This window comes from Sturnira hondurensis, unplaced genomic scaffold (genome assembly GCF_014824575.4).
Source record: "Sturnira hondurensis isolate 20B ecotype Veracruz unplaced genomic scaffold, ASM1482457v3 Scaffold0013931, whole genome shotgun sequence".
In the NCBI taxonomy this organism is placed as follows: domain Eukaryota; kingdom Metazoa; phylum Chordata; class Mammalia; order Chiroptera; family Phyllostomidae; genus Sturnira; species Sturnira hondurensis.
Window position 1 is genome coordinate 2,700,533 of NW_028086562.1, and position 26,604 is coordinate 2,727,136.

At 60.5% G+C, this 26,604-nt stretch overlaps 1 protein-coding gene across 1 annotated transcript in view; it reads right to left on the reverse strand.

Moving 5' to 3' along the window:
* Nucleotides 1–26,604, reverse strand: part of AJAP1 (adherens junctions associated protein 1) — an 82,477-nt gene that overhangs the window by 2,368 nt on the left and 53,505 nt on the right. The window contains exons 3-5 of the mRNA XM_037062100.1: nt 9,573–9,660; nt 7,321–7,563; nt 5,557–5,688 (exon numbers count right to left, since the gene is read on the reverse strand). Coding sequence (XP_036917995.1) covers nt 5,616–5,688; nt 7,321–7,563; nt 9,573–9,660 — 404 coding nt within the window. The 3' untranslated portion in view covers nt 5,557–5,615. The remainder of the gene's footprint in view (nt 1–5,556; nt 5,689–7,320; nt 7,564–9,572; nt 9,661–26,604) is intronic.

Sequence of the window (26,604 nt, forward strand, 5' to 3'; positions counted from 1 at the left end):
CTCGATGACTTCTTGGCCCCAGGACAAGTGGCAGTGGTTTTTATCTGGGTGCGCGTCATGCATGCGTCACCCCAGGTGACACAGAGTGCCTCCTGGGTCCCCCTCAGGATCGCCCGGTTCCAGCTCTGTGCCTGGCCCAGAGAGGGAGATCCGTGCCGGGTGAGAGAGGCCTCGGCCTCGACCCCTGCCTGCAGGCGGGTGCTGCGGGGGGCAGGTGTCAAGGATGGACGGGTGGAGGGCCTCTCGGAGGAATGACCGACGGCCGTGGGGACAGGAGCCTCTTACTAACCCACAGGCGTCTGCTGCTGCCCAGCGCCTCAGAGGACAGGAGGCAGGGCCCCTAGCCTGAGCCTTGACTTGCCACTTTGGGGGCAGCGCTGGGAAGCCGTGCTACGGCACCGCGCATGCGAGCAGCCGCTGCCGGGACCGCCCACCCGCCAGCCTTGGGCAGGGGGAGACGAAGGGAGAGAGAAATAACGGTCAGCCACCTCCCGCATGCACCGGGGACCAAATCCGCAACCCAGGAAAATGCTAAATTTCAGTCAGAAATTAGTGAAAATCTTCAGTTAGAAAATAGCTTGAGAGCCCACAGACACCTCACTTAGGCCCTACACAGAAACACCTGCTTGGATTGTCCATTGCTGGGCTCTTCCCGATTTCTGGGACAGCCACCTCCTTGAATCCACTGATGCCTGATTAAGAGACTTCTGGCCAAGACGGAGGTGTAGGTAAACACGCTTGCCTCTGCACACAGCTACAGCGAAGACTACAACTAGACTACAAAACGAGCATCGCCCAGATTCATCAGAAACCCGAGCCGCATGGAAGTCAGATGAGCAGGGATTCAGAGAAGCCACAGTCACCCAGACGGGTGCCTTTTCCACAACGGGTCACCCTGCTGAGACAGGGAGTCAGAGCGGCTCTACCCAATACACAGAAACAAACACAGGGAGGCCGCCAAACCGAGGAGACGAGGAAACACGGCCCAAACGGAGGAGCAAAACTCCAGGAAAAGAACGAAATGAAACGGAGATAAGCAACCTATCCGATGCAGAGTTCACAACACCGGTGCTCAGGATGTTCAAAGAAGGCACTGGGTACTGCCGCAGCATAAAAAAGACCCAGGCAGAAATGAAGGTTCTATTAAGTGAAATAAAGAAAAATCCACAGGGAACCAACAATAGAGGGGGTGAAGCCCACCAACAATTTGGAACATAGGAAGAACCAAGCACTCAACCAGAAGAACAGGAAGAGACAAGACTTCACAAAAACGAGAATAGAATAAGGAGCCTTCGGGATATTTCCAAATGTACCGATATCCGAATCACAAGGACGCTGGAAGGAGAAGAGGAAGATCAAAAAAATTGAAAAGTTATTTGAAAAAATAATGAAAGAAATCCCCCCTAACTTAGTGAAGGAAATAGACATACACATCCAGGAAGCACAGAGAGTCTCAAACAATTTGAACACACAGAGGACCGTACCAAGACACATCATCATTAAAATGACCAATTTTAAAGATAAAGAGAAAAACCTTAAAAGTAGCAAGAGATAAGGGGACAGTCACCTACGAAGGAGTTCCCATAAGACTGTCAGCTGATTTCTCAAAAGAGACCTTACAGGCAAGAAGGGGCTGGCAAGAAGTATTCCAAGTCATGAAATCCAAAGACCTACAGCCAAGATTGCTCTACCCAGCAGCTATCATTTAGAATGGAAGGACAGATAAAGACCATCCCAGACAAGGCAAAGCTAACGGAGTTCATCATCACCAAGCCGTTAATAGATGAAATGTGAAAGGGACTTATCTAAGAAAAAGAAGATGAAAACTGTGAGCATTAAAATGGCAACAAATTTACAACTATCAACAACTGAATTTAAAAAACAAACCAAGCAAACCACCAGAACAGGAACAGAACCACAGGAATGGAGATCACATGGAGGGTGATGAGTGTGGAGGAGGAGGGGGGAGCATGGGGGGCAAGTGCAGGGTTTAAGAAGCATAAATGGTACAAAAGACACAGGGGAGGTTAAGAATAGCATGAGAAATGGAGAAGCCAAAGAGCTTACATGCACGACCCGTGGGCGTAAACTAAGGGGGATTGCTGCAAGAAATGGGGGTACCAGGTCAAGGGGGGCATAAGGGGAAAATGGGAAAACTGTAATACAAAATCAATAAAAGATGTTTCAGAAAAGAGCAACGCCAGCTTCCTGGAGAGGTGGATGGATTCCCCGAGTCACCCCACCAGGGAGGAGGGGCCGAGGCTGCCCGGCACCTGGGCCTGCCCAAGCCCTGCTGCCTATACTCAGCTTCTGGGGGGATCCGGTTTTTCTGGCCCAAGAGCTGTCCACTGGGCACAGACCTCAGGAGGGAGGGAGAGGGACATGCGGCCCCACCCTGTGGGAAAGAGATGCGGTGAGCCCAGAGGCCTGGCCGGAGGACACCCAGGACGGTGTCCATACAAGCTCCCGGTCAGAAAAGGAAGCTGCGTGTTGCCTGGTGGTCTGAGATGGGGGTCCGGGCCAATTCTGACTTTGGGGAAACTAGTGCCCCCTGCTGCTTGGAAGGGGGGGTCTCTGCTCACTGGGTCCCACTGGCTACAGGCCACACGGTGGGTCACGAGCTGCATGACCAGCGTCTGCTTTTGCAAAAGCCAGAGCCTGGAGTCGCCCTGGAGCAACGTGGCCGCTGGCCAGCTTCTCCCCACCTGGAGTGGGCGTTCTCCCGCCGGGTTCCCCTTGTTCTGGGGGACTCTTCCCCAGCGCTCAGCTCAGGCAGACGGTTTCCAGAGCCATCTTCACGCTGCTTTGGAGAAAGCGGCCCTTCGAATGACAGAAGCTGGTGATCCTGTTATTGTGGGTTTTCAGACCAAAGTGGTGAGGGGCTCAGGTGCTTTTCCTGTTTTCTTATTACTATGTCCTCAGCGCATTGTTGAAAATAGTAATCCCGCATGATAGATGCCTTCATTACGTCTCCAGCTCTGTTTGGGATGAGGTGGCCTTGGCCAGCGGAAAGATCTGGGCACTGGTGAGCTTTTGTGAGGTTTCCTTGTACCAAAAATGACAGGCAATTAGCCCACAAGCCAGCGGCAGGTGTGTCTGCGGTCACTCTGCTTGCAGCGGGAAGGCCACCGACTTCCTTGTCCTTGTCCTGGGCATCCAGTCGGGCTGCACCTTGGAGGCAGCTGTGCGGCCAGGCTCTGCTGGAACCCACCTCAGAGGCTCCGTCTAGGGGCCCAGTGAGCGCTGCCCCAGCTGGGGCGCCTGTGTCCACCCGCCCACCCACCCACCCACGGGGGAAGCGAACACGGCCACGTCTGGGTCCCAGGTGCACATGTGGGTTAGTGTGTGCAGACCAGACGGCCTGGTGACAAACGGCTACAGCATCATTAAAAATGCATTTGCAGAGGCTTAGCGGCTACGCCAGAGATAAATGTCACCGCTGGCTCTTAGGCCTTAATTAAATGTTTTAGTATTAATTGCTATTTATTTAAGGGGTAATAAGGACCCTGGTGAACAGGAGAGATCTTCCTGGTTGTCCTCCACTCGGCGCTCATGTCCAGGCATTAATGACGAGACTCGGGGACACTGAGCCTTGGAATCTGTAAGCGTCCATCGGGGGCTAACAAGGTGTGCAGAGCCCCCTGGTCGCCCTCTACCTGGTGTCCGCAGGCACGATGGCTGGGCGTGGCCAGGCGCCAGCAAGTCCTGCGGGCTCTTCTCACCTCCCCAGCCACCTCCCTGGATCCTCCGTCTACCTGGATCTGAGCTGGTCAAGGTATTGGGACATGGGGCACCCCCTCCCTCTGTGAGCATGCTCCCAAGACGGCTCCTCAGGTACAGCTGCAGGGTGGGGCCCAGACACCTTGCTGCCTGGGGGCCTAATGGCCTGGGCCTCTTATGTCCTGATGGGCACATCACCTAACCCACCCGGGCCTCTCTGCCCCAGCTGCAGGTGGGGTTGCTGGGAGGGTTGAACTTGACTGGGTTCCTAGACGTCGGTCAGAGTGCCCCCACGCGCCGCCATTCACACGTCTGATTAGGGAAGTGTCCTGTGGCGGGCTACCTGAAGCCGAAGGTGTGTCTGCCTCCAGGCCTGTGGGCCCACAGGTCTTGGAGGAGGAAGGGGGCAGAGGACACACAGGCTGGCACTGCCCAGGTCTGATGTTCTCACCGCCATTTAGGAATCCTGACAGAGAGGCCGGCCATTGCGGGGCCAGCCTGCGGAGGCTTCACGCAGGGACAGGCGCGACTTCCTCTGCTAATGAGTGAGGTCCCCTTTGCCAGCCTAGCTGCAGGAAGGGCCCTGTGGCCTTAATGAGGTGTCCCCTCGAGGTGGACAAAGGCACAGGCTGGGGCAGGCCCAGCACATCTGGCCCTTGAATGTGGGGACAGAACGCATCCTGCCTGCTTTCTGAACAATCTCAGCGAAGGCCTGGGGGGTGGGGGAGGCTCACTTTCCGTTCTAACCTAATTACATTTCTCCGCCCGTTGGCTGAGCGGAACGCTAAGCAGGTCATTTTGGCTTCGGGACAGGAAGGGAGGGCTGGAGATTTAACTTGGAGCAAACACGCGATTCATTAGGACCTGGACCAGGAACTGACTAACCCACTCCCGCTTCTGAAGGCAGCTGGCCGCTCCAGCCCCAGCTAAGGGCTGTGGGCTGAGTCCTCGGCGTCCGGTGAGGGCCCGAGAAGACCCCTCAAATGGGGGTCCCTACTCAAGGAAGGGATCTGACCTCACGTTCAGAAGGAGCATCTCGGGGGGCCGCTGCTTTCTGTGGACGAGCAAAATGGGGACCCTTAGAAAACCAAGCACCCAAAAGGAAGACACATTTAAAGGACCCCGAGCCCGGGCTGCCTCTAGCAGCTGTGCCCCGGCCGGCACGTGCAGCCGGGGGGGTGGAGATGCCGAGCTGTCAGGGCGCTGGGCACACAAGGAGGCAACCGGACGCTGGCGGCCAAGTTAATGCCCTTGAAAGGAAAGCGAATGTCCCTGAGCAGCAGAGCGTGCAAAGTCCATCCTGCTCCTGCCCCGGCACCGGGCCCGCTCTGAATCAGTAGATGTCTTCTTTCTTTGCCATTTCCCTTCTTATCTCCTATCTCTATATTTCAAGTTTGTATCCTGATTCTGCCCGGCGCCCCCGCCCCACGTCGGGAGGTGGGAGGTGGGGAGCTGCCTTCTTCCAGGACCACTTGCTGCCCAGGTACGGGAGCTGTACTGGAGCTGGCTTCCCGCCCCCCAGGCCTGCTAGCGGTGGCCCTGCCTGGGGACGGAGGGACGCTGGCAGACACAACCCCAGTGCCGGGTCAGGGTGCCTGAGTACTGGTCGGTCCCGCAATGGGACCTGGGGGCGTTTCTAACAGGTGGGGCAGAGAGCGCGCAAGTCCGCCCCCCAACCCCCCCGACCCCGGCTTTGCTCGGAAAGGTGATGACGCTGGAATCCCACCCAAGGTGCTGATGCGCAGAAAGGGCCCCTCGCTCTCCCAGGGGGAGAGCAGGGCGGGGGAGGCGAGGCAACAGGGGAAGAGAGCCCAGTCCCCAGCGAGAGGTACGCACCATGACACAGACACGTGGCGTCTGGCCTGCCCCCAGGAGGTAAAAAAGACTTCGGCCAGTCAGCAGGAGATTTCAAACCACTTCTCAGACACGAAGGCCACGGGGATGAGGTGCCGGTCCGAAGAGGAAGGCCTGCAAGGAGCAGAAGCGGGGGCTGGCTCAGCCGCTCCGGACCCACAGCAGGCGGCGCCGGCCTGCTGCCCGGACGGCTTCTCCGGGCACAGAGAAGCTGCCCCCCCACCCCACCCAGGAAGGTGGTGCTCAGCCGGGACCCACCAGCCTTGGGCAGGAAGGGACCCTTGCCCTCCCTGTGACTGGCTAGCGCCCTGTCCATCCTGGGCGGCCTGGGAGGACACAGAGCCTGAGGGACCGGTCACAGGAGGGCTCGCCCGGGGATTTTAGCATTTCAGTCTCGAGACCAACACAAAGCGGGGGGGGGTCTCTGCCTGAGAGGACAGGGACTCAACCTGCATTGGCACTCGTAATAAGAGGGCAGGGCCTGACTCCTATCATACTGTCCCCGTGTTTTGTCATCGTTGAGTCTAAGCTAGCAATCCCCGAGGCCAGCGAGGGCCGGCAGAGCGCTACCTTGGGCCGAAAGCAAGAGCCTTTTCCATCCCATGCTGCCTGCCAGGGCGTAAGGACGCCGGCCGTGCCACACCTTCCCCCCTTCCCCGTGCACAGGGCTGGCACAGGACACAGGGCCAGGGCATGGGACAAGGTGACACGGTGACCAACCCACAGCCACCCCACTGACACAGGGCTTGGCCAGGATTCACATCCAAACCACACACACGCTTGGCGGCAGGAGGGGAGATTCCCCTGCCGATCCCCTGGGGGGCTGGGGGCGTGGCGTCCAGCGGCAGAGTGAAGCCAAAGCAGCATTTGGGAGGAGGATCCGAGCGTTCCCCTCTGCCCCCTCCTCCCCCAACCCGGGCACACAGCAGGGAAGGTGGTCCCGCGTGGGGACACCGGGTGCCTCAGGGCAGGCCCTGTTCTCACAGACTGGACGAGGCTGCGCTAACCACGGGCACTGCAGGGGAAAGTCTCCCTGAGTCTCCCCGTCCTGGTTCCGGGAGGAGCCCCTCACGGCGCCTCGGCCAGTGTCCCCGCTGCCTGTCCTTTCCTGACAGTGGCCTGCAGACCGTCCCTTGTTCCCTCCGAAGATGAAGTTGTTGCAGTATTTTTTTTAATTTCTAAAATGAGGCATGAGTATATGCCTGTGTAAAAAAATAGCTTATTGATGTTTTAATCTAATTCTGGATAAACCTTCCGAAGCTGACTCAGGGTTTCTGGAGCATTCCCAGGCATGGTTTCAGGGCTGTGTCTCCTTTAAAGGATTACAAGTGATTAATAAAAAGAAAAAAACGCATTTAATAACCAGGAGTCTGGCTGATGTTTGATAGATAGCTTTGCTCAATCCACTGTGGACGTTTTATCGGCGGGATTCAGAGATGCTGGCCAGGGAGGGCCGGCCCGGGCGGCTAGCCTCTGGGAGGACGGGCTACAGAGCTGGCTTTCAGGGCCAGTGAGGACGGCCACCACGGGGCATCGGGCAGGAAGGCGTCTGGTCCGCCCTCCGGGGCAGGTGTGGACGGGGGTCCTGACTGCCGCTGTGTCCCCTGTCTGCGCCTGTCCGCCCTCACGCCTGCTGGACCCTCAGAGACACGTGAAGGGCGCCTCCTGCCTGTCCCCGGCCCCGCGCCCGTGCTGAGCCCCCAGGGCTGGCAGCCCAGGGGCGGCCCGCGCCCCGCCCGAGCTCACCGGTTCCCGTTGAACGTGGACTTGTACTCCCCCACGGAGCGCAGCGTCTCGTCGGCGTACGTGGGCACGGACGCCCGGACGCACTCGTGGGAGCACTGCAGGGTCTCGTTGTAGGCGGTGAAGATGTCCAGGCTGCTGGGCACCCGGGCGGAGGTGAAGTCCGTCAGGTTCTGGCAGCTCTCCTCCTGCTGGTTGATCTTCCGCTGGTGGCTGTTCCTTCGGGGGTTCCCGCTTTGGGCGCAGCTGGAAGAGAGAGACGGCGGGTGGGGCCGGGGGTGGCCGGCCGGGGGTGGCGGGGAGAAGCAGCTCTCGCCCTGAAGGGCACAGCCTTCATCTCTGGGCATTCGCTACACACTGCTCAATGTCAGAGGGCGAGTCCCGGCCACTTCCGAAAAACCAACCGCAATCAAGCGATCAGCACCCCTTTTAAGTAAAAGTTGGATTTCCGAGGTGTCTGCTTTGCAGGGAGGGTTGTTAGGGTCACGGCTGTGCTCTCTTACCCAGAGCCCAGGCCTTGTTTGGCTGAAGAGCACCAGTGAGCCAGCAGGACCTTGGTCACCTCCCCCAGACCCAAACACCTTGACGGGATGAAAATCAAGGGGTCCCCAAGGGGGGACCTTTGTGCACAGTCTGGGGTGGCCCGATGGTGCATTTTGGGAGCCACTACATAATTATCTTTGCAGACCAATCTGATGGGGGACCCCCTCCCCTGCCCTTCCTTCACCCCGATGGAGTCTGGAGAGAACCGTGACATGTGCCCCGTGGGGACCTGCCTCGTTTCCCCATTCCCCTGGGCCACAGAGGCTTCCAGGTGGCCCTTAATATGGCCACGGGACCCTGACCCTCCTGAGCTAAGGGGTCAGACACAGTGACAATCAGAGACACCTCCCGTTCCTAGATGTCACTCTGGCAAGTTCCCAAGCGGGGAGTGGGGTGAGGGTGGAAGTCCCCACCCCCTGGAGAAGGGCGGCTATGAGGAAATTTGGGGAGCCCCCACTTTGGGGGACTAGCTCTCCTTCCCCACTCCCGCCCTCTATGCTGGGAGCTGATGACCAGGGAGGGGCGGCAAAGGGGTCTTTGTGAGCCCACCCCCTGTAAGGGGTGGCACGCCCCTGTTTTGTCCTCTCCCCCGAGAGGACTCCCCACTGCTGGCATGGAGCCCAACCCCCCAGGCCACGGGCCCACTCGCCCAGGGCCAGGCCATCTCCCCTGAAGGGCTAGAGCAGGGTTTGCCGAAAACGCAAATGTGTGGGGAAACCAAGAGGAAGCTGGCGGCCTGTCCGTCACACAGCGGGCCACACGTCCACGGTCTCCTCGGGGGAGGGGTTTTTCCTTCCACAGGATGCTCAGCTGATGCGGGGGCCACGCATCCACTCACGGGGCCTGGCCCCGCCCAGGAAGCCTGCTGTAGGCTCAGGGCCATCCGTCCTCCTCATCTGTCTAGAAACGCCCAGGGCCCCGGGCTTGCTGGCCGTCGGAGGTGAGCTCTGCACCCCACGGAGCGCCCCACCCCGTCCGCCTTGGCTGACCCCCGGCTTCCCACCCGATCTGCTGGCGGTGCTCAGGCAGCGCCCCCATCAGCCCCGGAGGATTTCCCACCAGTGTCTGCAGGCAGCAGGGCACTGCTGGGGCAAACTCCTCTGCAAGCAGGTTTACGCTTTGATGCCGGAAGGAGCCACGCTGGCTGGGGGAGGGACTGCCGGCAGGTGGGGGTCACTCGGCAGCTCCCCGCTTTCCCAGGAGTGTAGCAGGTGTGTACACCCAGCAAGGCCAACCTCAAAATAGGCCAATTTCCAGGAGGAAATAGGCAAAGACAGGCCGCCCGGAGCAAAGCAGTAACCTAATTCAGCAGACACGGGGCAGCTCCTTGAGGGAGGAAGGCGGGGCAGCAGGAGGGGTGGGACGGCACCGGTCGCCCAGGAGAGCCTGGGACAGCAAGGGGCAGTGAGGGGCTGGGAGGGGCAAGCACAGCCCCCACCCAAGGCTGCTTCTAGGAATGAAGACAAGGAGGTTGAGGGGCTGGGCCCTGGTCCAAAGGCGCCTGGATCTGATTAAAAGGAGGCACCTGCCGCCGAAGTCGTGATGTCCGGCTGGCCGAGCGGCCATGCGCGGGGCTGCCTATGGCTGGAGGGCAGAGGAAGAACCCCCTGGGGGGGGGGGGGGGCCGGGTTGGAAAAGTAGGATGTTTCTGTGTGCACCTCACTGGGGACCCCATGGCCCCCGTGGCAGCCCAGAGGGCCGAGGATCCTTACCAGTTTTTTAAGACAAGAGTTGTAATCAGAGCAGCTATGACCATGATGAGGGACACGGTGATGGTGACAATCTGATGGACAGCCAGACCTGCGAACAGAGAGGGGGCATGACATGAGAGGGCCACGTGGGGGTCCACAACCCAACCTGCTGACCAGCTTCGAGCGCCCGGGCCTGTCCGTGAGCAGCCTGCACACACCCCAGCTGGGGCCACGGTGGATGGCTGTGTGGGGACAGCCCAGGCCCCGAGGTCCCGCCTTTGCCATGCATAGCGCCTGGTGCTGGCAGCTGCTGGAGTCCAGGGAGGGTCGCCCCAGCCCCGCCCTCCCTCCTCCTTCCCAGAGCTTTCTTGGTCCCCGAGCTGCGACCTGGCCTATGGGCCACTGCATCCTTTCTTGCACCTGCAGAACCCCTCACCGGGTGCAGGTAAGCCCTGGCCACTCTCTCTCCTGCCACCCTGGGTAAGCTCTGCTCCTCTGTTCTACACACCTAGTGGCTGGTCTGCACGGGGTAGGGGGGCCTGGGGGTGGGGGACCTGGCCTGGCCCAGGAGGAGCCGGCACGGCCCAGGACTCACTGGGAAGGTGGGAGACGGCCTTGCAGGCTCAGGGCTCTGGGTCCTTGGGAGACACCTGCTCTCTAGAGTACTCCAACAAGGTCACTGCTCCCTGAGGTCCTAGGGGTGGAAGGCCAGGCCCAGCAGAGGCTCTATGGTCTGGCCCTGCTCTGTGTGGGTTTGCATAGTGGGAGGGGACAGCAGGACAGGGACAGGACTGGCCACCGCAGAAGCTGGGCGGCCAGAGCCCAGCCTATGCAGAGGAGGGGCACCCTCTCCCAGTTCTCCCTCACCCCCCCCGCCCGCATCTTCAGCTTCCACTCCAGTCCCTGCCCACCAGGCTTCACTCCTCCTGATTACACACCTGTAATGTCCCTCTTGGGGGACCCTGGAGGGGTCCACTGGTCAGTGTGGCCACCTGGAGCGTCCAGGGCTCTGGCCGCATATCCTGCTGTGAGCAGCAGCCATAACTGGGAGCCAGTAAGAAAGGCCGTGACGAGCCCCGCAGGCCCCCGCAGGCGTGGTCACGCCCCACCCTGGCCGTGCCAATGCCCACACTCCGTCACCTGAGACGGCGGAGCACCTGTTGCTCCCCACGCCTGGCGCCCAATCCTCACGTCCACTAGCACAGGCCCACCCATCCCGCCCGAGGTCCCCGGGGGCCCTGCAGCGAGAACGACGCGTGTACGGGCCCCGGCGTGGCAGGTTTCAGAGTGCAGCGTCTCTCAAAGACGCAGTCTCCAAAGGGAGCTAATGAGCGGCGCAAAGTTGGTGTGACCAGAGAACAAGGCTTCTCCTCCCGCCGGCCCCTCTGTGCGTGTCGGGAGCGACTCCGCCCCACACGCACAGCACAGCACACCGGGAAGACTGCGGAGGAGACCTGGATGTCACAGGCTGCCCTTGTCCTTTCACCTGTTAACCAGCCCAGTGGATTGAGCGCCGGCCTGTGAAGCCAAAGGTGGCTGGTTCGGTTCCCAGTCAGGGCACATGCCTGGGTTGCGGACCAGGTCCCCAGTAGGGGGCGTGTGAGAGGCAACCACACACCGATGTTTCTCTCTTTCTCTTTCCCTTCTCCCTCTCTAAAAATAAATAAATAAAGTCTTAAAAAGAGAGAGAACCAGGCTTGAGAACCTGCTCTGTTCCAGGCAGTGCCAGGGGTGCCCGCCCTCAGGAAGAGCCGCGCTGGCATCCAGTGTTTATAGGGGCGGCATTCACAGCTAGTTCTGGCCAGGGGCTTCCCATACGCCGGTGCCCAGTCCGTGGCAGCTGCAGTGTGCCTCTGAGACAGCCTGGCTTCCTCTCCGGGACTGCCCGACCTGCCGGCCAATCGGGAGAAGCTTTGTGCCGTATGGACCGCCCTGGATCTCCTCGACGATGGAGTGCCCCCCAGCTTCAGTCACCCCTATCTGTTTCACCAGCTTCCGTGACGCTCAACTGAGACATGGCCGACAGAGGGGCTGGAACGAGCGACCCGGTCAATGGACAGCCAGGGGGGAGGGCTGCTCAGTCTCCCCTCACCCTCCATCCACGCACGCCCTCCGGCCTGGTCCAGAGACCACCATGCTGACTTGAAAACCGTGAGCTCATGCCAGGTCTGCGCTTCCTGTGATGTGAAGTGAGCGGGTGATGATAATGACGATAACATTGGTGGGAAGGATGACAGGGGTGGTGATGAAGATGATGGTGATGACGGTCGTATTGATTTGACGACAGTAATGATCGCTGGAGGGGATGACATTGATCACAGGCACGCTCAACAAGTGGCAGCTGTCATCCGGTGCGTATTATCCCACTTAATCTTGGCAGCAGCTCCCAATGGCAGATGTGGTCACCATGAATGGCAGGGAAACCGAGGGGCGAGGCTGTGCAGGTTCCCTGGATCTGCACATGGGACCCGCCGGCCCCAGAGTCCGTCCTAAGGACTAATACACGATTCCAGGCTCAGGCGCGCTAATCTCAGTGCCGACTCTGGCCTGGTGGCCCAACTCATTCCCGTGGAGGAACCGGCGCTCCCACCTTCCCGAGGGGTACAAGCTTCTAAGTCCTAAGGCAGGTGCTTTGGCCTTGCTGCCTCCCCTGACAGGCCCCTCGGGAGTGTTGCAGGCTCAGGCCAAAAGCCTTGCACACCCCAGTCCCCAGGACAACAACTGAGTCTGTTTCCTAGGCTTAATCTGCCCTTTCAGGTGAGAAGAACTCAATGCTGACGGAGGTCCAAGTGCAAGGGCAGCCCAACTGGAGGTACTGAGGGTCCCCTAACAAGAGCGGGGCCAGAGCAGACCAAGCCACTGGCAGACCTCAACCCCCTCATCTTGTCACTGAGGTGATGCTCTCGAGGGTAAAAGCGTCTGTAATGGCCGAAGCCCCTGGGGGAGAAGACTTTCTCAGCTGTTGGATGCCCTCCCACCTCCCTGGGGGTGAGGACGGGAGGCCACTCATTGTCCTCTTCGGGGGGATGGAGACTCTGAGGTCCAGAGGGAAACTGTTGGCTCCAGAGACCCCCCTCCCCACGCAACACGTGACTCCACCACCAACAGTCCGCCCCTTTGCCTGAGGTCTTCACGAGTCTCTGAGCCCTTGCAGAAAGGGACGAAGTCATCGTCATCTTTATACCTACCCTGGCCCCACACTGCCCGCGACTCTGTAACTGAGAAGCAGGGAGTGGAGTTCCCCCACAGGACGCCCCAAGTTACAATTCAGAGGAAGTGGCACGTGAGTTAGTACCAGCTGAGACGGCTGGGCGGGAACACCACAAGACTGAAACAGCCGTGCTTTCTAGAAAGAGACGTCGTCCACTCACCCTCGTGCACGCGATCTGTGGGACCCATCACCTGTCCTGCGTTTTCACGCCCTGCCCAGCCGGAGGGAAGCCCTTCCCTGGGCCTGCCGATGGATCTGGGATGGAAGGCGCCTCTCCATCCCGGAGTGCCAGTGAAAATCCAACGCCTAATGGAAAACCTAACATGCACGTAACCGCATTCCGGGAATATAATCGGTTAGGGGCAAACGTCTCCCTGCTCCTCACCGATGTTATTACGGCCACCCCTCCTCATCTGCCGGGGGCACAGGCCAAGACCCCCAGAGACGCCCAGAGCTGGGGACAGTGCTGAAGCTGTCCTGTGGTTTTTCCTGCTCACACAGACACACGATAGAGATGAATCTGCCGGGTAGGTACAGTGAGACGTGAATCACAACTGCTAATGAAACAGAGCAGTGGTAACAACATAAGCTAATACATGCGTGGCTTTGGGGCCCTCACTGAGCGAAACACCGGTCCCTTCAGCACCAGCACGGTGACAGCTGACCGGGGTCCGATAAGCGGGACAGGCGCTCGGTGACAGGTGTGAGGGGCACGTCTATGGCCTGGACATGCCGGACAAAGGGGCAGTTCACTCCCAGGCGGGACACGGCAGGACGGCTCGAGGTTTTGCGACACTGCTCAGAGCTGCCCACAACTTGGGAGCTGTTATTTTTGGATTCTCATGGAATATTCTGGAGCTGCCGTTGACCATTCCCAGGAAACTCAGAAAGCGAAACCGTGGGCAAGGGAGGACCCCTCTGCTGCCAGACAGCTCCTTGCGTCCACGCCTGCCACAGGCTCCGCTGGGCCACAAGGCTCCTGAATACGGACCCCAGGGCTACAGGGACCCCACAGACCTGGTGGCCACGGTGGCTGACCGAGGACCTGGCCATGATGTGTGGTAAGGACGACGTTTGCATGAAGCAGGCTGGAAGATGCATGGGTCACACTTCCCATCTTCGGGAGGTCAGCTGGGAAGAGGACGGAACGGTGTGTGGGCAGTTGTGTGTGTTGCATCTACGGAAGCAGCTGCCTGGTGGCTCAAGCCCCCCGGACGCCACCTGCCTCCATCCCTCCAGTCTCTGTGTGGGTCCTGCGTAGGCGAACCTTGCCGGAAAAGGCTGGAGGGCACACATGTCAGGCTTTGAGGGCGGAGCAGTCCCCGTAGCAGCTCTGCAGCCCTGACGCGAGCGGGCAGAGCCGGCGTGGACGGCGCACTCCCGGCCGTGGGACCCGATGTGCAACACCAGGCAGCAGCCAGGGCGGGCCTCTCATTTTGCTGAGCCCTGGTTTCCGGGACAGGGTGTGGCTCACACATGAAGACAGGTTTCCATCTCTGCTGGATGCGTCGTCAAAGTGGGGCCCCAAAGTGCAAGCCTGTGGTCCTGGAGATGGTCCTGGAGATTCCAGCCTCCACTCTCCGTCGGCAAAGGCGGGCTTGCTTCTGAGGTTTGCACGGCCACCGTCAGTCAGTTCAAGACAGCCACAGCCTCCGTCTCATCAAATGGGGCTGTGACAGCCGGCGGCCGGCAGCTTCGCCCAACTGGGCTTGTCCCCGTGAAGCCGGCCAGCAGACCCATTGCTTGGTGTGGAACCCTTGATGGGTTCCCGTGACAACTGGATTAGGCAAGACTCTCGGTGTCGGAGACCAAACCTCAGGGGGAATTCTACCTACTTGTCCACCCAGTGACCCTGAGGGACATTTCAGCCACACGCCTCTTGGCTTTCCCCCATTAAGGTTTAAATAACCTGCATCCTTGGAAAGACAAGACTGTTTGGGTCACAAGGCCACTGTCCACAGGGACCTCACCTCCTGGCCCCCACACATGGTGCTGCTCCCAGAGACGGCCTGCCTGCTCTCTCCGTCCTCACCCATTTTGCTCAATGCTCACACCTCAGGGAACGTCCCCTGGGGGGCAGGTCTCTGGTTGTCATTAAAGAATGCAGGAGGGACATCTGTCCCACGGACCCTCCGACCCTGGGCGGGGCAATCCTTGAACAGACCAGTGCCACCCGTCAGGAGGGCTCTGCCTGGGTTGACAATGGCGCTGGCGCCTCGAGAGCGGGTGAACGCTACACCCCAGGGAAGGAGAAACACGCCGACATCGTCCTCTCCACGGCCAAGGTCAATCCATCTTCAAGCTGTTTGCCATTCGGGCCTGGTCCTGAGCTCGGAGCATGCTGAGTGGGGCTCCCCGCTTCCCTCTGCTGACAGGTGTTATTGTTCTTGCTAATTTAGGGGCTCTCTCCGCTCCTGGTAATTGCCACCGTATACTAATGTGCTGGAATCCGCTGCCACCCAGATAATAAAAAATTAGACCCGGAATAATGGACGGGGACAGATGGATTACCCAGCTCTGCATCAATCAATAGGGCTTTTATGGCTGTATTTGTGGAGGTTTGTAATAAGGCCGGGCCCCGAAGATGGGCTGGCAGTTGGCCATCCATCTCTGGGTCCGGACAAGGAGGGAACCCACAAGGGCTGCTGTCCCCAGCAAACGCACGCCCGCCCAGCGCCTTCTTTCCTGGCACCGGGGGGTGGGTGGCGCTTCTGACCGGCACGCTTGGGGAAGGTGGGGACAGCCGAGGCACAGGGGTGGCATTTCTGCGTATCCCCGGCCCTTCCAAAGCATGAGGATCATGTGCCTGCGTTAGGGACCCAGAGGCCCGGTGACCGATGGGTCAAGGCTGTCCTCATGGGTTTGACAGTTTGGAGGTGACACTGGGCGTCCAAAGTGCCCCTTCCACGGCGAAGAAAGCACTTCTCGGCCACAGACTGTAGCGTGTTGGCTCCACAGCCGCCCTTGACCGACGGTCTCGGGAACCCGTGGAGCTGGCAGCGGCCTCCCAGGGTGGACGAGAGGCAGCCCCGCTTCCCGGAGTCGAGGCTCTCCCAGGCTGACGTCCACTCGGAGGTGGTTGGCCCCTTCCCCGAGCAGAGGGTGTGCCTTCGACAACCAGGGCATTCGCAGAAACAGAGGGCCACCAGCTTTCGTGGTGGGGACCCGAAGGAGTGCGCCATTTTCTAAGTGACCTGCAGAGCCGTCCATGGGGTGAGTGATGGAGGAGCTTTGAGCCAAGGGGTCAGGACAAAGTCTCCTGTCACCAGAAGACCCTCTGGCTCACAGCAGGGACCACAGAGCCCTCACTGCAGAAACGGCCTGCTGACCTCACATTGGAAGCGGTTTCATCCGCCAACATGGTGACAACCAGTCCCAGGGACCTCAGAGCCAGGGTGCGGAGGTGGCCTCCACGGGGGACACCAGGCCATGTCTGGAGACATGTTTGGCCATCATACGGGTGAGGGCGCGACCCCCCCGCCAGCTGGTGGCAGAGGCAGAGACACTGGCAGACGCCCTGCAGTGCCCAGGACAGCCTGGGAGGAAGGTGGGCCCAGACCACCCACAGTGCTGAGGCTGTGCGCTCCCAGGAAAGGTACAGGGACCATGTCAAGGAACGGCGTCCACCCTTCTGACCCATGCCACGCCCCAGAAACGGGGCACAGAGATCCATCCGTGGGGCAGGTCCTGGTCGCCACCGTGCGGCTGCAAAGGGCAGACTGAGGTCCTTTCCCCATCACGCCCCTCTTCTCCGTCCAGCCCCTCCTGACTAACCGCAAAGGCAGGGCTGGCAGGGGGTGTGGGTCTGACCCCGGACAGCGGCTGTGCAGTGAAACTGTGCAAGAAAGCAGCCGTGTTTTATATGGCACTGGGTGCCGTGTGTGGGTCCAGGGGAACCAGGTCACCCTCGGCCACGCCCAGCTCACTGCCACCCCCTGAGGTGGGTGCAGACATGCTCTGCATTTCCATGGGGAGGTTAAGGGGAGTCCTCAAGGTCGCACAGAGCCATCGGGAGTCCCCAAGACCACCCTCAGGCTCAGTAACTCACGTCGAGGACCCACAGAGCTGAACACACCGTCACCCTCCAGTCACGGTGCACCGGGCAGAGCCCAGGAGGCACCAGGCACAGATCTGCAACTGTCCCCACCCTGTGGAGGGATGTCACGGCACTGACACTTCCCCCAGCGACGATGGCGACAATGCAGAGTATCGCCCCCCCACCCCCCCAGGGTGGGACCCAGAGGCCCAGTGGGTCACACACTCACAGCTGACCTGCGTGCGTGGGGCTGATCTGGACTGCAGCCCATCCACTGGGGACACTGCCACCGGAGGCCAAGCCGCCAGGTTAACAAAGACACTAATTAGGAAGGATACTCCCAGGCCGTAGAGCAACCCCCCAGGAGCGAGGGTCGAGGACCTCTCCTCGAGCAAGGCCACCCCTCACTCTGACCAGCAAACTTGGGACTCACACCCAGCACGCACTCCGGAGCCCCGGCCACACAGCCTATGGAGACCACTGTCCCTGGGGGAGGGGCGGCGCTGCCATGGGCTGAGAGGCCCTGGGATCATCAGACACACTGTGCTGGTTGGGGCTCCAATGGGGACTTGACATTGCACATGTGTCCCTGACATGGCTCAAATACAGCTGTCCCATGCCCGGTTGGCCACATGGAGGAGAGGGTTCCTCAAACATGGAGAATTTTCCTGAAAATTTGCTGAGCCCCCAGGCTCAGTGCCAGGCAGACCCCGCCGAACGCATGGGCCCGGGTGCACCCAGCTTCGTCCCTGGGCCAAGTGTCAGCCCCTCGTGTGGCTCAGCCCCAGGGTGGACGCTGTGCTTTCAGGCCTGGGATCCAAGGGGTGGAGTGTGGAGGGCAGATGGCATGGGCTGGGGGCTGGAAAAGCCCCTTTGCAGGCAGCACCGTTTCCCAGGAGAAAGGCCCACTCTGGGAGAGATGCACAACTGCTCGGTCAGAGGTCAGAGCTTCCAGAGCCCGAGCCTGGGTGCCTTCCGCAGGTCACTGTCCCTACCTCTCCCTGCGCCGTTTGCCGAGTCCTCCCGGGACTCTCAGGCACAGGCACGCACACATGCACGCCCTCCTGCGTGTGCACACACGTGCACACTCACACTGACTTTACTGCTCATCTCACTTAAGAACAGAAGGAGATGGCACCAGGTTGCTTTTGTTCAATATGGAAATGACCCACTTCCTCCACTTAACCCTCCCCAGCTTGACTATTTCAACAAAGGGTGACAGGCTGGCAGGCGGGTGCCGGGGGCGGCTGGTGTGCTGGGTGCTTGCAGGGTCCAGGGGCGCTGGGGAGGGAGGCCCGCCCGGCATCCGTCGGCCAGTGCTTCAGGAGCAGGGCCTTGTGCGGTGAAAGCTGCTCTGGCCAGGGTCTGGCAGCCGGGGCTCTGGTCCCGTGTCGGCCTGGAGTCTGTGGCCACATCGCTCCCCTCCAGGGAGGGCACTACACTCAGCCCAGAAAACGGTGAATGGTTTCTCTACGCTAATGCCATGGCTCTGCCCCACAGAGCCCGGCGGCCCCCTGCTCCTCGTGGGCTGGGTTCTCTGGTCTCAGTGAGCCCCATCCTGGTCAGTACGGTGCGTGCGTGGGGGGTGGCCGCCCTCACCCAGGTTGTCATCACAGGGGCATCTGGGTGGAGGCTCGGTCCCCTCCTGGGACCGGGCTGGTGGGCACGTTGGCTTGGAGTGAGGCAGGAGCGAACTTAGATCAGACTCAGTGGGGGCTGTGGGCAGCCTGAGGCCCCGTCTGGAGGCCACCTGCGCGCCCTGGGCCCCTCCTCGGTGTTGTGGACTCAGAGCCTTCTGCTCAAGTCAGGACAGGGCTTGGCTCCCTCCCAGGAACTCAGGACACACAGGTTTGAGAGTCTTCCAGAGAAGACACCCATTCAGAAAACTGGTGACTTTGACCCTGCACTCCCCAGCCACATGACATTTGCTCTCACTTCCACACAGGACAGACTGGTTTGGACCCCTGGCCGCACCCCAGCTCCATGGAACTCAGCCAAAGTCAGGCGAAGGGCGAGCGCATCCTGAGGTCCCACCGCTTCCACTACTCACCACCCAGCCCCTCCCTGTCGCAGCCAGGCCCTGGGGACACATTTGTGAGATCAGAGGAGGACCCCACTTGGGAATCTCTGAGCCCGGAGGGACGCTCCCTGGTGCCTCATGGTGGCTGGGATGAGCCCTGCCTTGGAGCCCGAGGGCCAAAGCAGGCCTGTCTATGGGCTCATCCACCCCCAACGTTGCCCAGAGCATTCCGGGCACCGGTCCTGGGCAGCAGCCCGATGACACACCGTGTGGGGACAGCCATCCTCGGCTGTCTCACCGAGACGCTTCCTGCCGCTCAGAGTCCCCGCCGGGGCTGGCTCCCTCTGGCTGGGGGCCCGTGCTGGCCTCCACTGCTTCCACAGGGAGAGAGGCCCCCGCGTGGACATGGTTACAGAACCCTCCAGCGGCACACTTTCCGGCAAGACCTGAGTCAAACCTTTAGGGATTGGTGGGGTCCGAGAGGCAGGTGGGGGCAGGGTCCGGCCCCAACTCCAGGGAGCACCGTGCAAAGCCGACAGAGCCCTGAGGCCTGGCTGGCAGGAGGACCCGGCTATCACCCCCCAACCCGTTCCCCAGAAACCCGGAGTGGGGGGAGAGCCATGCAGCGCTGAAGGGAGAGGGGTGCAGGTGCCCCCGCCCCCGCCCCCATGGGGGTTCTCAGCACCTTTTCGAGGCTTCCTGGTGGGGAACGCCATTCGAGCTAACAGCAGCTGCTGTCCTCATGCTGCCGTTTCGTTCAAAACAAGGAACAGATAAACGCATCTAAAGACCCCGGTCCCCCAGCCCCCCGCCAGTAGCCACGCCGGTTGCCCTCAGGGATCCCCCTTCGCCCACCAGGATTCGGCCCATGAGGAGCGTTCCTGCCGCCCCACCCACCCCACTACTCTGAGAGCCGCCCGGCGCGCTGCCTGGGAGGGCAAGGCCCTGCCCAAGTGGTACTGGGTCTCTCGCCGCATCTCACCCCTGCTGTGAGGTCTAGACAAGCAAGGCCCGGGCCTTGGTGGCCTTGGGCACTGTCCCTGGGTTACCACAAGAGCAGGAAGGAGGCCCTGAGGGGTGGGGGGCCAGGGCAGGGGGGTCCACAGTGGGAGAGGCAAGCCGAAGGGGGCACGGCTGCCCAGTGCTTTGCTGTGGGGTCCCTGAAACACTCGGACCCACGCCCACAAGACGGCCTTTCAAAAGCACGGGACCGAGACCTCTTCAGAAAGAACAAGCAGAAACGAGCAGAATGTTCAAGTTCATTCTGGGAAACCAGAAGCCAGGAACTCTCCGGGAGTTGGGAGAACAGAAAGGCATTGTTCTCCCGCCCCCAGACGACAGCTCCTCGGAGGCAAGGCGGCGTCTGGGGGCTGCGGCGGCAGCCAAGGCTGCCACCCTCGCAGGAGCCTGGCCCCCCATCCCCGAAACATGGAAACCCCGCTTCCCGCCTGCCCGATCCCGGCCAGCTGCCCGCGGAACAGCCTGCACTGGAGCCCACGGGCCTCTCCAGTAAAGGGCCAGACAGTTCAAGTTCAGGCCTGGTGCCCCACGGTCTCCGTGGAAACCCCTGAAGGCGGCTCAGAGGCAGCCACAGGGGCGATCAGGAGGGGCGGCTCTGCCCCAGCCAGACTCCACCTGCGATGCCGACGCCCACATTTCAAGTAACGTCCACGCATTAGGAGACCATATCCTTCTGATTGCTTTCGACCACTTCAAAGGGTCAAAAAGCCACTGTTAGCTCCCGGGATGTACGAAGCCCAGCAGCAGACACGGTGTGGCCCACGGGCCAGGTTCGCCACACCGTGACCCGGAGCCTGAGATCCCCCGCAGAGCTGGCCCTGCAGGGCCCAGCCCTGGGCGAGAGGCTGCCTGCACAACAGGGCTCAGGCCCGGCTGGGCCAAGAGGACCAAGAGGAAAAGCGGGCGAAAGGAAGAGTCTCGCACGATGTTCGGGGAGGGGGATATCAGGCACCAACCTTGAACGAATGGCGATTCTGACGCCGTAAAGGAAACAGGTTACGAGATGAAGAATTTCAAGAGCGAACTGGGACTCTGTATAAATATTGCCATCTTCTATATAAAGTCTGCACGTGAAGTGTGTTTATATATAGGTAACACACATGCGTATTTTTGGAAGAAGCCAAACCACTTCTGCTGGTTCCTGTGCCACTAGCCTCCGGCAGTCCTCACTCCCTTTCTTCATCTGGGTCCTGGTTTCCCCGTCTGTGCACCGGGGACCCGGGCCCACGCCGGTGGCCCCCAAACTGTTCCCCTGAGGGCCACCATCGTAGCTTCCAGGGGCTAGAGGAGAGTTCAGGAGGAAGCCCCGGGGTCCCACGCCTCCCCGTGTGGCCCCCCTCCCACCTGTTGCCCACATGAGGGATACAGCGTGTTACTTTGGGACCCTGCGCACCCGTTGGTGCACAAGGCCCTGCAGCCACGACGCAGGTGATTCTGCCAAGGGTCGCCCTCTCCCCAGGGAGCCTGCCTGTGAGAGGGGCCGCTGCAGATGCACGCACGTGCCTGTGGTCCCCACGTGGAGCGCCACGTCGGGGGGTCCCGTTTCCTGCCTTCAGCTCGACAGAGGCCCACGGGTGGGGGGGAGGTCACCTCAGGGTGCGCACAGGAAGACCCAGGGTCCGGGGACAAGGTGGCTTCTCTAAGGCAACAGGGCAGCGGGAGGCAGAGAGCCACCGAGGGCGGAGCCAACTGCGCTGCAGGTGAGGCCCTGCAGGGGGTGTGTCCTGAGAGGCGTCCTCCATCCCATGGGACCCGGAGGGGTCCCATCAGCCTTGGAAGCCCCCCGCAGACACCTGCCAATCACGCAGAAAGTGCAAATTCATGGGACTAAAATAACAAGAGGCCCAAAGGCAGGTCTGTGGGTGAGGTGGGGGGCACCCAGCGTGAGACGGGAGTCTGGAAGTGCCCTTGCCAGTTGGTCACGTCCCACTAAAAGGCGGGATGAAGCCCTAACCTCCAGGACCTCAGTGTGACCTTATTTGGAAATAGGGTCAAGGCAGATGCCATCAGTTACGCGGTCACCCTGGACAGGGGCAGCCTCCAACCCAACGTCACAGGGAAGGCAGCTGNAATAACAAGAGGCCCAAAGGCAGGTCTGTGGGTGAGGTGGGGGGCACCCAGCGTGAGACGGGAGTCTGGAAGTGCCCTTGCCAGTTGGTCACGTCCCACTAAAAGGCGGGATGAAGCCCTAACCTCCAGGACCTCAGTGTGACCTTATTTGGAAATAGGGTCAAGGCAGATGCCATCAGTTACGCGGTCACCCTGGACAGGGGCGGCCTCCAACCCAACGTCACAGAGAAGGCAGCTGGGCAGACGGCCTGGGGTCCCGCATGTGGCAGAGCCCACCGTCACACAGCGCAGCTGACTCAGAAACCCGCAGGCTCCCCCGGAGGCCAGAGGGCCCTGCCAGACACCTAAGCAGCCGGCTCACCCCAGCCATGGAGTGGCCTGGGGTGCAGTTCTCCCAGAGAACGGGTTTCCTGGGACCCACCCAAGATCCCCAAATGACATGCCTCCTCTGGACTCCAAGCCAAACGCAAAAGGGATGCCTCCCACCTTCCAGAGTCGGCCTCTCGTCTGGCATCCTCTGCCCACACCAGGGCCAGGAGCTCCAAGCAGCATGTAATCCATTCCCGAGTCACCTCCCTCCAAGAGGAAGCAGGAGGGGTCGGGACCCCCAGGAAGGACCTCTCAGACCCCTTCTCGAGGCTGCACTGCACTTGATCATTTGCTGCTGCTGGGGCTGAAGGTGGGGGTGGCAGGGAGAGAAGCCAGAGGCTGGAAGTGGAGAAGCAAACAGAGGAGCCGGCACACGTGTGTTCCCCCAGGAGGGAACAGGCACACACAGCCGCCATCACTGCTTCTCTCTGGGGCAGAGCGGAGGCACCGAGCCACCGGTGTAGGACGATGTCTGCCCAGACGCTCCGACAGGCTCTGGGCCTGGGAGGGCGTCTCCTCAGTTACACGTAGTGAGTCAGCGCGATGGCGTGTGATTATCTCGGTCGTTTCAATGCTGGCTGTGGAGGGAACCGCCTTCTGCCTCCCTTCCTTCCAGGCGCCTCGACCAAGGGGCTCTTGCCTTGGTGCAATGACCTCGGCCCGGGGGCCTGTACCAGTGGGCGCCTGGAGAGCTGCAGAGTCCAGCCTCCAGGCCCCGTCACTCTGCCTCTGTCCTGGCGTCCCTGTAACCCAGGTGGCCCTGCTCTCTCTGGTCTCCTGCCCCACTACACAGTGCCGCCCCCACCCTTGGACAAACCATCCCGCTTGGCCTGAAACTGGACTTTGTCTTTGTGTGAGCAGCATGTGTATGCCTGTGTGTGCCGGGTGCCTATGTTGGGGCATGCGACGTGTGTGCATCCGTGTGCGCACATGTGCAGGGGTTTTGTGTGTGCCTGGGGGTACAGGTGGCTGTGCGTGCTGCGGGCCGGGTATGTGGGGGGGTGCATGTGTGTGCACATGTGCACACATGTGTTTTGTGTGTACACGGGGTTCCATGTGCCTTGTGCGCTGCAGGCATGTGGCTGGGTATGTGGCGTGCATGGGCGAGTGAGCCCACACGTGCCTACGACCCTCACCCCGGCCCAGCTGGGCCGGGCCTTCCCCTTTTTCCCAGGACCTCTCCTGCGGCCCTCAGCACCAGGCTCTCCGATAGAGCTCAATAATCGCCCTACCGATTGATTCATTGACCTTGGACAAATCACTTAAAATTCTCTGCCTACTCATCTGCCAGGGGGAGAAATACATGAGAGTCCTTTGCGAATCATGAAGTAGTGTGCAAGTGTGCGGATGAAGCCTCGGGCCAGGATAGGAGGCGCGCGTCAGTCAGGCTCCGGAGCCAAGGCTCCTTCTGGCTCCAAACCCACGGGCAGTGCCGCAGCCCGTGCCCGGACACTCCGAGGCCTCGCTGCCCCTGACAAAGTGACTCAGGCCCTCCACGGGCCAATCCGGTCTTCACACTCAGAAGTCCCTGGAGGTCACGGTGACCTCGACCATAAGTCTGTGTACCTCTGCAGGCCCTCTCTCCACAGTCTGCTCTTTCCTTATAACTACCCTTGTCTGTCGATACAGATCCCAGGCTCCCCCAGCTAGAAACGCCCCATCCCGTCGCCCCCCACCACCCCGGGCTGCTGTCCTCGTGGTCCCAGGAGCTCTGGCTGTGTGTGATCACTCAGGGATCGCCTTCCCCTGCAATGATGTCATTGAGGCTGAATCAGCAGGAGGGCCCCAGTGAGGTCAGGAGACCAACCATCCCAAAGCCAGTCCTGAGTCGGTAAATCAGAGATTGTTCTTGGCAAGACCTCCCGCAGTCGGGGTTGAGCCAACCTGACCTTCACTTTGCAAATCCGCCCCAGCGGCACAGATCACTTAAAGGGTTCGGCACAGATCACTTAAAGGGTTCGGGTCAAGATATAAAAAAAGAACCCGTAGGGGGTTGGGGGAGGGAGACGAATTAGAAAACCATTCAGGCCAATCTGGCTGTAAGCTCCTGGTAGTAAAGCCTCAGCATTTGTTTGCTGGCTGACTGTTGATGAATGAACGAGTAAACGAGCAAGCGAATGAGCAAGTGAGCGAATGAGAGTGAGTGACTATGAATGAAGGAAGGGAGGAGAGAATGAATGAGAGAATGAGGGAATGAGTCAGCAAGTGAGTGAATGAATGAGTGGGGAAATGGATGAATGAATGAATGAATGAATGTGTGGTTGAATGAGTGAATGAGCGAGTGAGTTAATAAATAAATGGATGGATAGATGGAGGAATGAACGAATGAGTCCACAGACACCTGGACCGATGCGCATGGGACCAGCAGGCGCCGGTGCATCTACAGCTGCCGTCCAGTGCATTTCCAGTGTTTCTCCGCCCTTGCTGAGTCCCTTCCCCTCTAATCCCCTATACCCCGTCTGGTGGCCCGTCACCCGCCGGCCTCCCCAGCCCACCATGCAGGTGCTCAGATCTTTGCTTTCGAAGCTGCTGCCCCGTGTCCTGTCCCCGAGGGAACTCGGATGAAGTTCTGATCCCGGGTGATAAGAAAGAGCCAAAGTGACCTCATGGGGTCCGCCGGCCCCCAAGTGAGGACACGTTTCCACTTTGGCAACAGCCTCTCGCCCCTCCCCCAAAGACAGGCATGGCGGACAGGGTGCTGCAGCCGTCTTGGGGCAGATGAGTGGACTCGGGCCAAGCTTCGGGGTCCACTCCAGGAGACAATCGGGGGTGTGGGGTCCCCGGTCCTCACACCACTTTCAGCCCCTTGTTATCGCCCGCTGCTCTTTCTGGCCTGACCTTCGACTGTGACGGTGGCAACAGTGCGACTTCTACCACGTTTCCGAGTCCATTAGCTGTCACCCCAGGCAGCAGACACATCCCCCCTCTCTCTTCTTTATTCACTCAGGGACCCTACTTCCGTCAGCGGGTTATGCAAGCCATGTTCAGCCGCGCGCCGCCCGAATTCTCAAAACGGGCGACACCTGATCACTCGGCCGGGGGCACTGACCTCTTTCCCTTCAGAGTGTCACCCAGAAAAACGACAACAGTCAGCATGGCAATAGCCATCTGGTGGGAAGGAATCAAAGCTACTCCTATTTTTGGTCAGGTCGGCAAAACACGTATTCCAATGTGCCACAGAGCTTTAGGAACTGGTTTATGTGCCGCGAGATGATGAGGTTGAAATCGCTGGGTTACAGCCTCGTTTCTCACATGGTGTGTGAGGTTGTCTCGGGGTTGGCCAGCGGGAGCCCCTTCCCGCTGGCTTCCCCATTTCCCTGGCAGCTCCCCGGGTTCTCTGACCACTTCCTCACCTTCTAAGACGACCAGGTGTTCCAGGCCGGCTCCCCCTTCCCGGGCTCAGCCCTGGCATCAGCCATCCCTTCCAGGAGCCCTGTCCCTTTCATGGAGAATGTTGGAAACCGTGGCCCCAGCGCCAGGCGCACTCCCTGCTCCTGGGGGCTGCTGCGCCCGGGCCTCTCAGCCGGAGAGCCAGGACGTGGCTTTATGCCCACTCACGAGGGACCCTGTGCGTTCCTCTGGGCGGGCTGCATCGCGTCTCCCCGAAATTCGTATCCACCCAAACCTCGGAGTATGGCCTCACTGGGAACAGGGTCTCTGAGGTTGAGGTCGTACTGGGCGGGCCCTAAACCCAATGACTGTGTCCTCGCACAAAGAGGGGAGGCCACACAGACATCCACAGGGACAAACGAAGACAAAGGCAGAGGCTGGAGCGATGCGGCCACGAGACACTCGCTGCCCGCAGCCACCAGGGGCTGGGGGAGGCAGGAAAGACCCTCCCCCCACAGTCTCCAGTGGAGCTTGGCTCTGCCCACACCTTCATTTGGGACTTCTGGCCTCCAGGCTGAGAGAGAGTACTTCGTGTTTTATGCGGTGGCAGTGGGGGGGGGGGTGCGCATTTGCTTTTTGTTTTTGAGAGAGAGTGTGACTGATCTGTTACTTCACTTTTCCATGTACTCACTGGCTGCTTCCTGTGTGTGCCCTGGAGACCACACCCGCAACCTCGGCATCTGGGGGTGACACTGTAACCAACTGAGCTCCCCAGCCAGGGCCGCTGCTGTGGTTTTGAGCCCCCCTCCCACCCATCCCAGTGTGGGATGCAGTTGTACGGACCCCCCCACCCCGGAGACCTAAGCCAACCTAAGCCCCTGGAGCCTCCTCATCCCCGAGAAGCTGGCTCTCGCGTGTGTCCATTCGGTCCCCTGTACGAGGCTGACCTCTCAACCCCGCTGGCCACGGCCCTGCTGCCGTGCCCTCCTAGAATGGC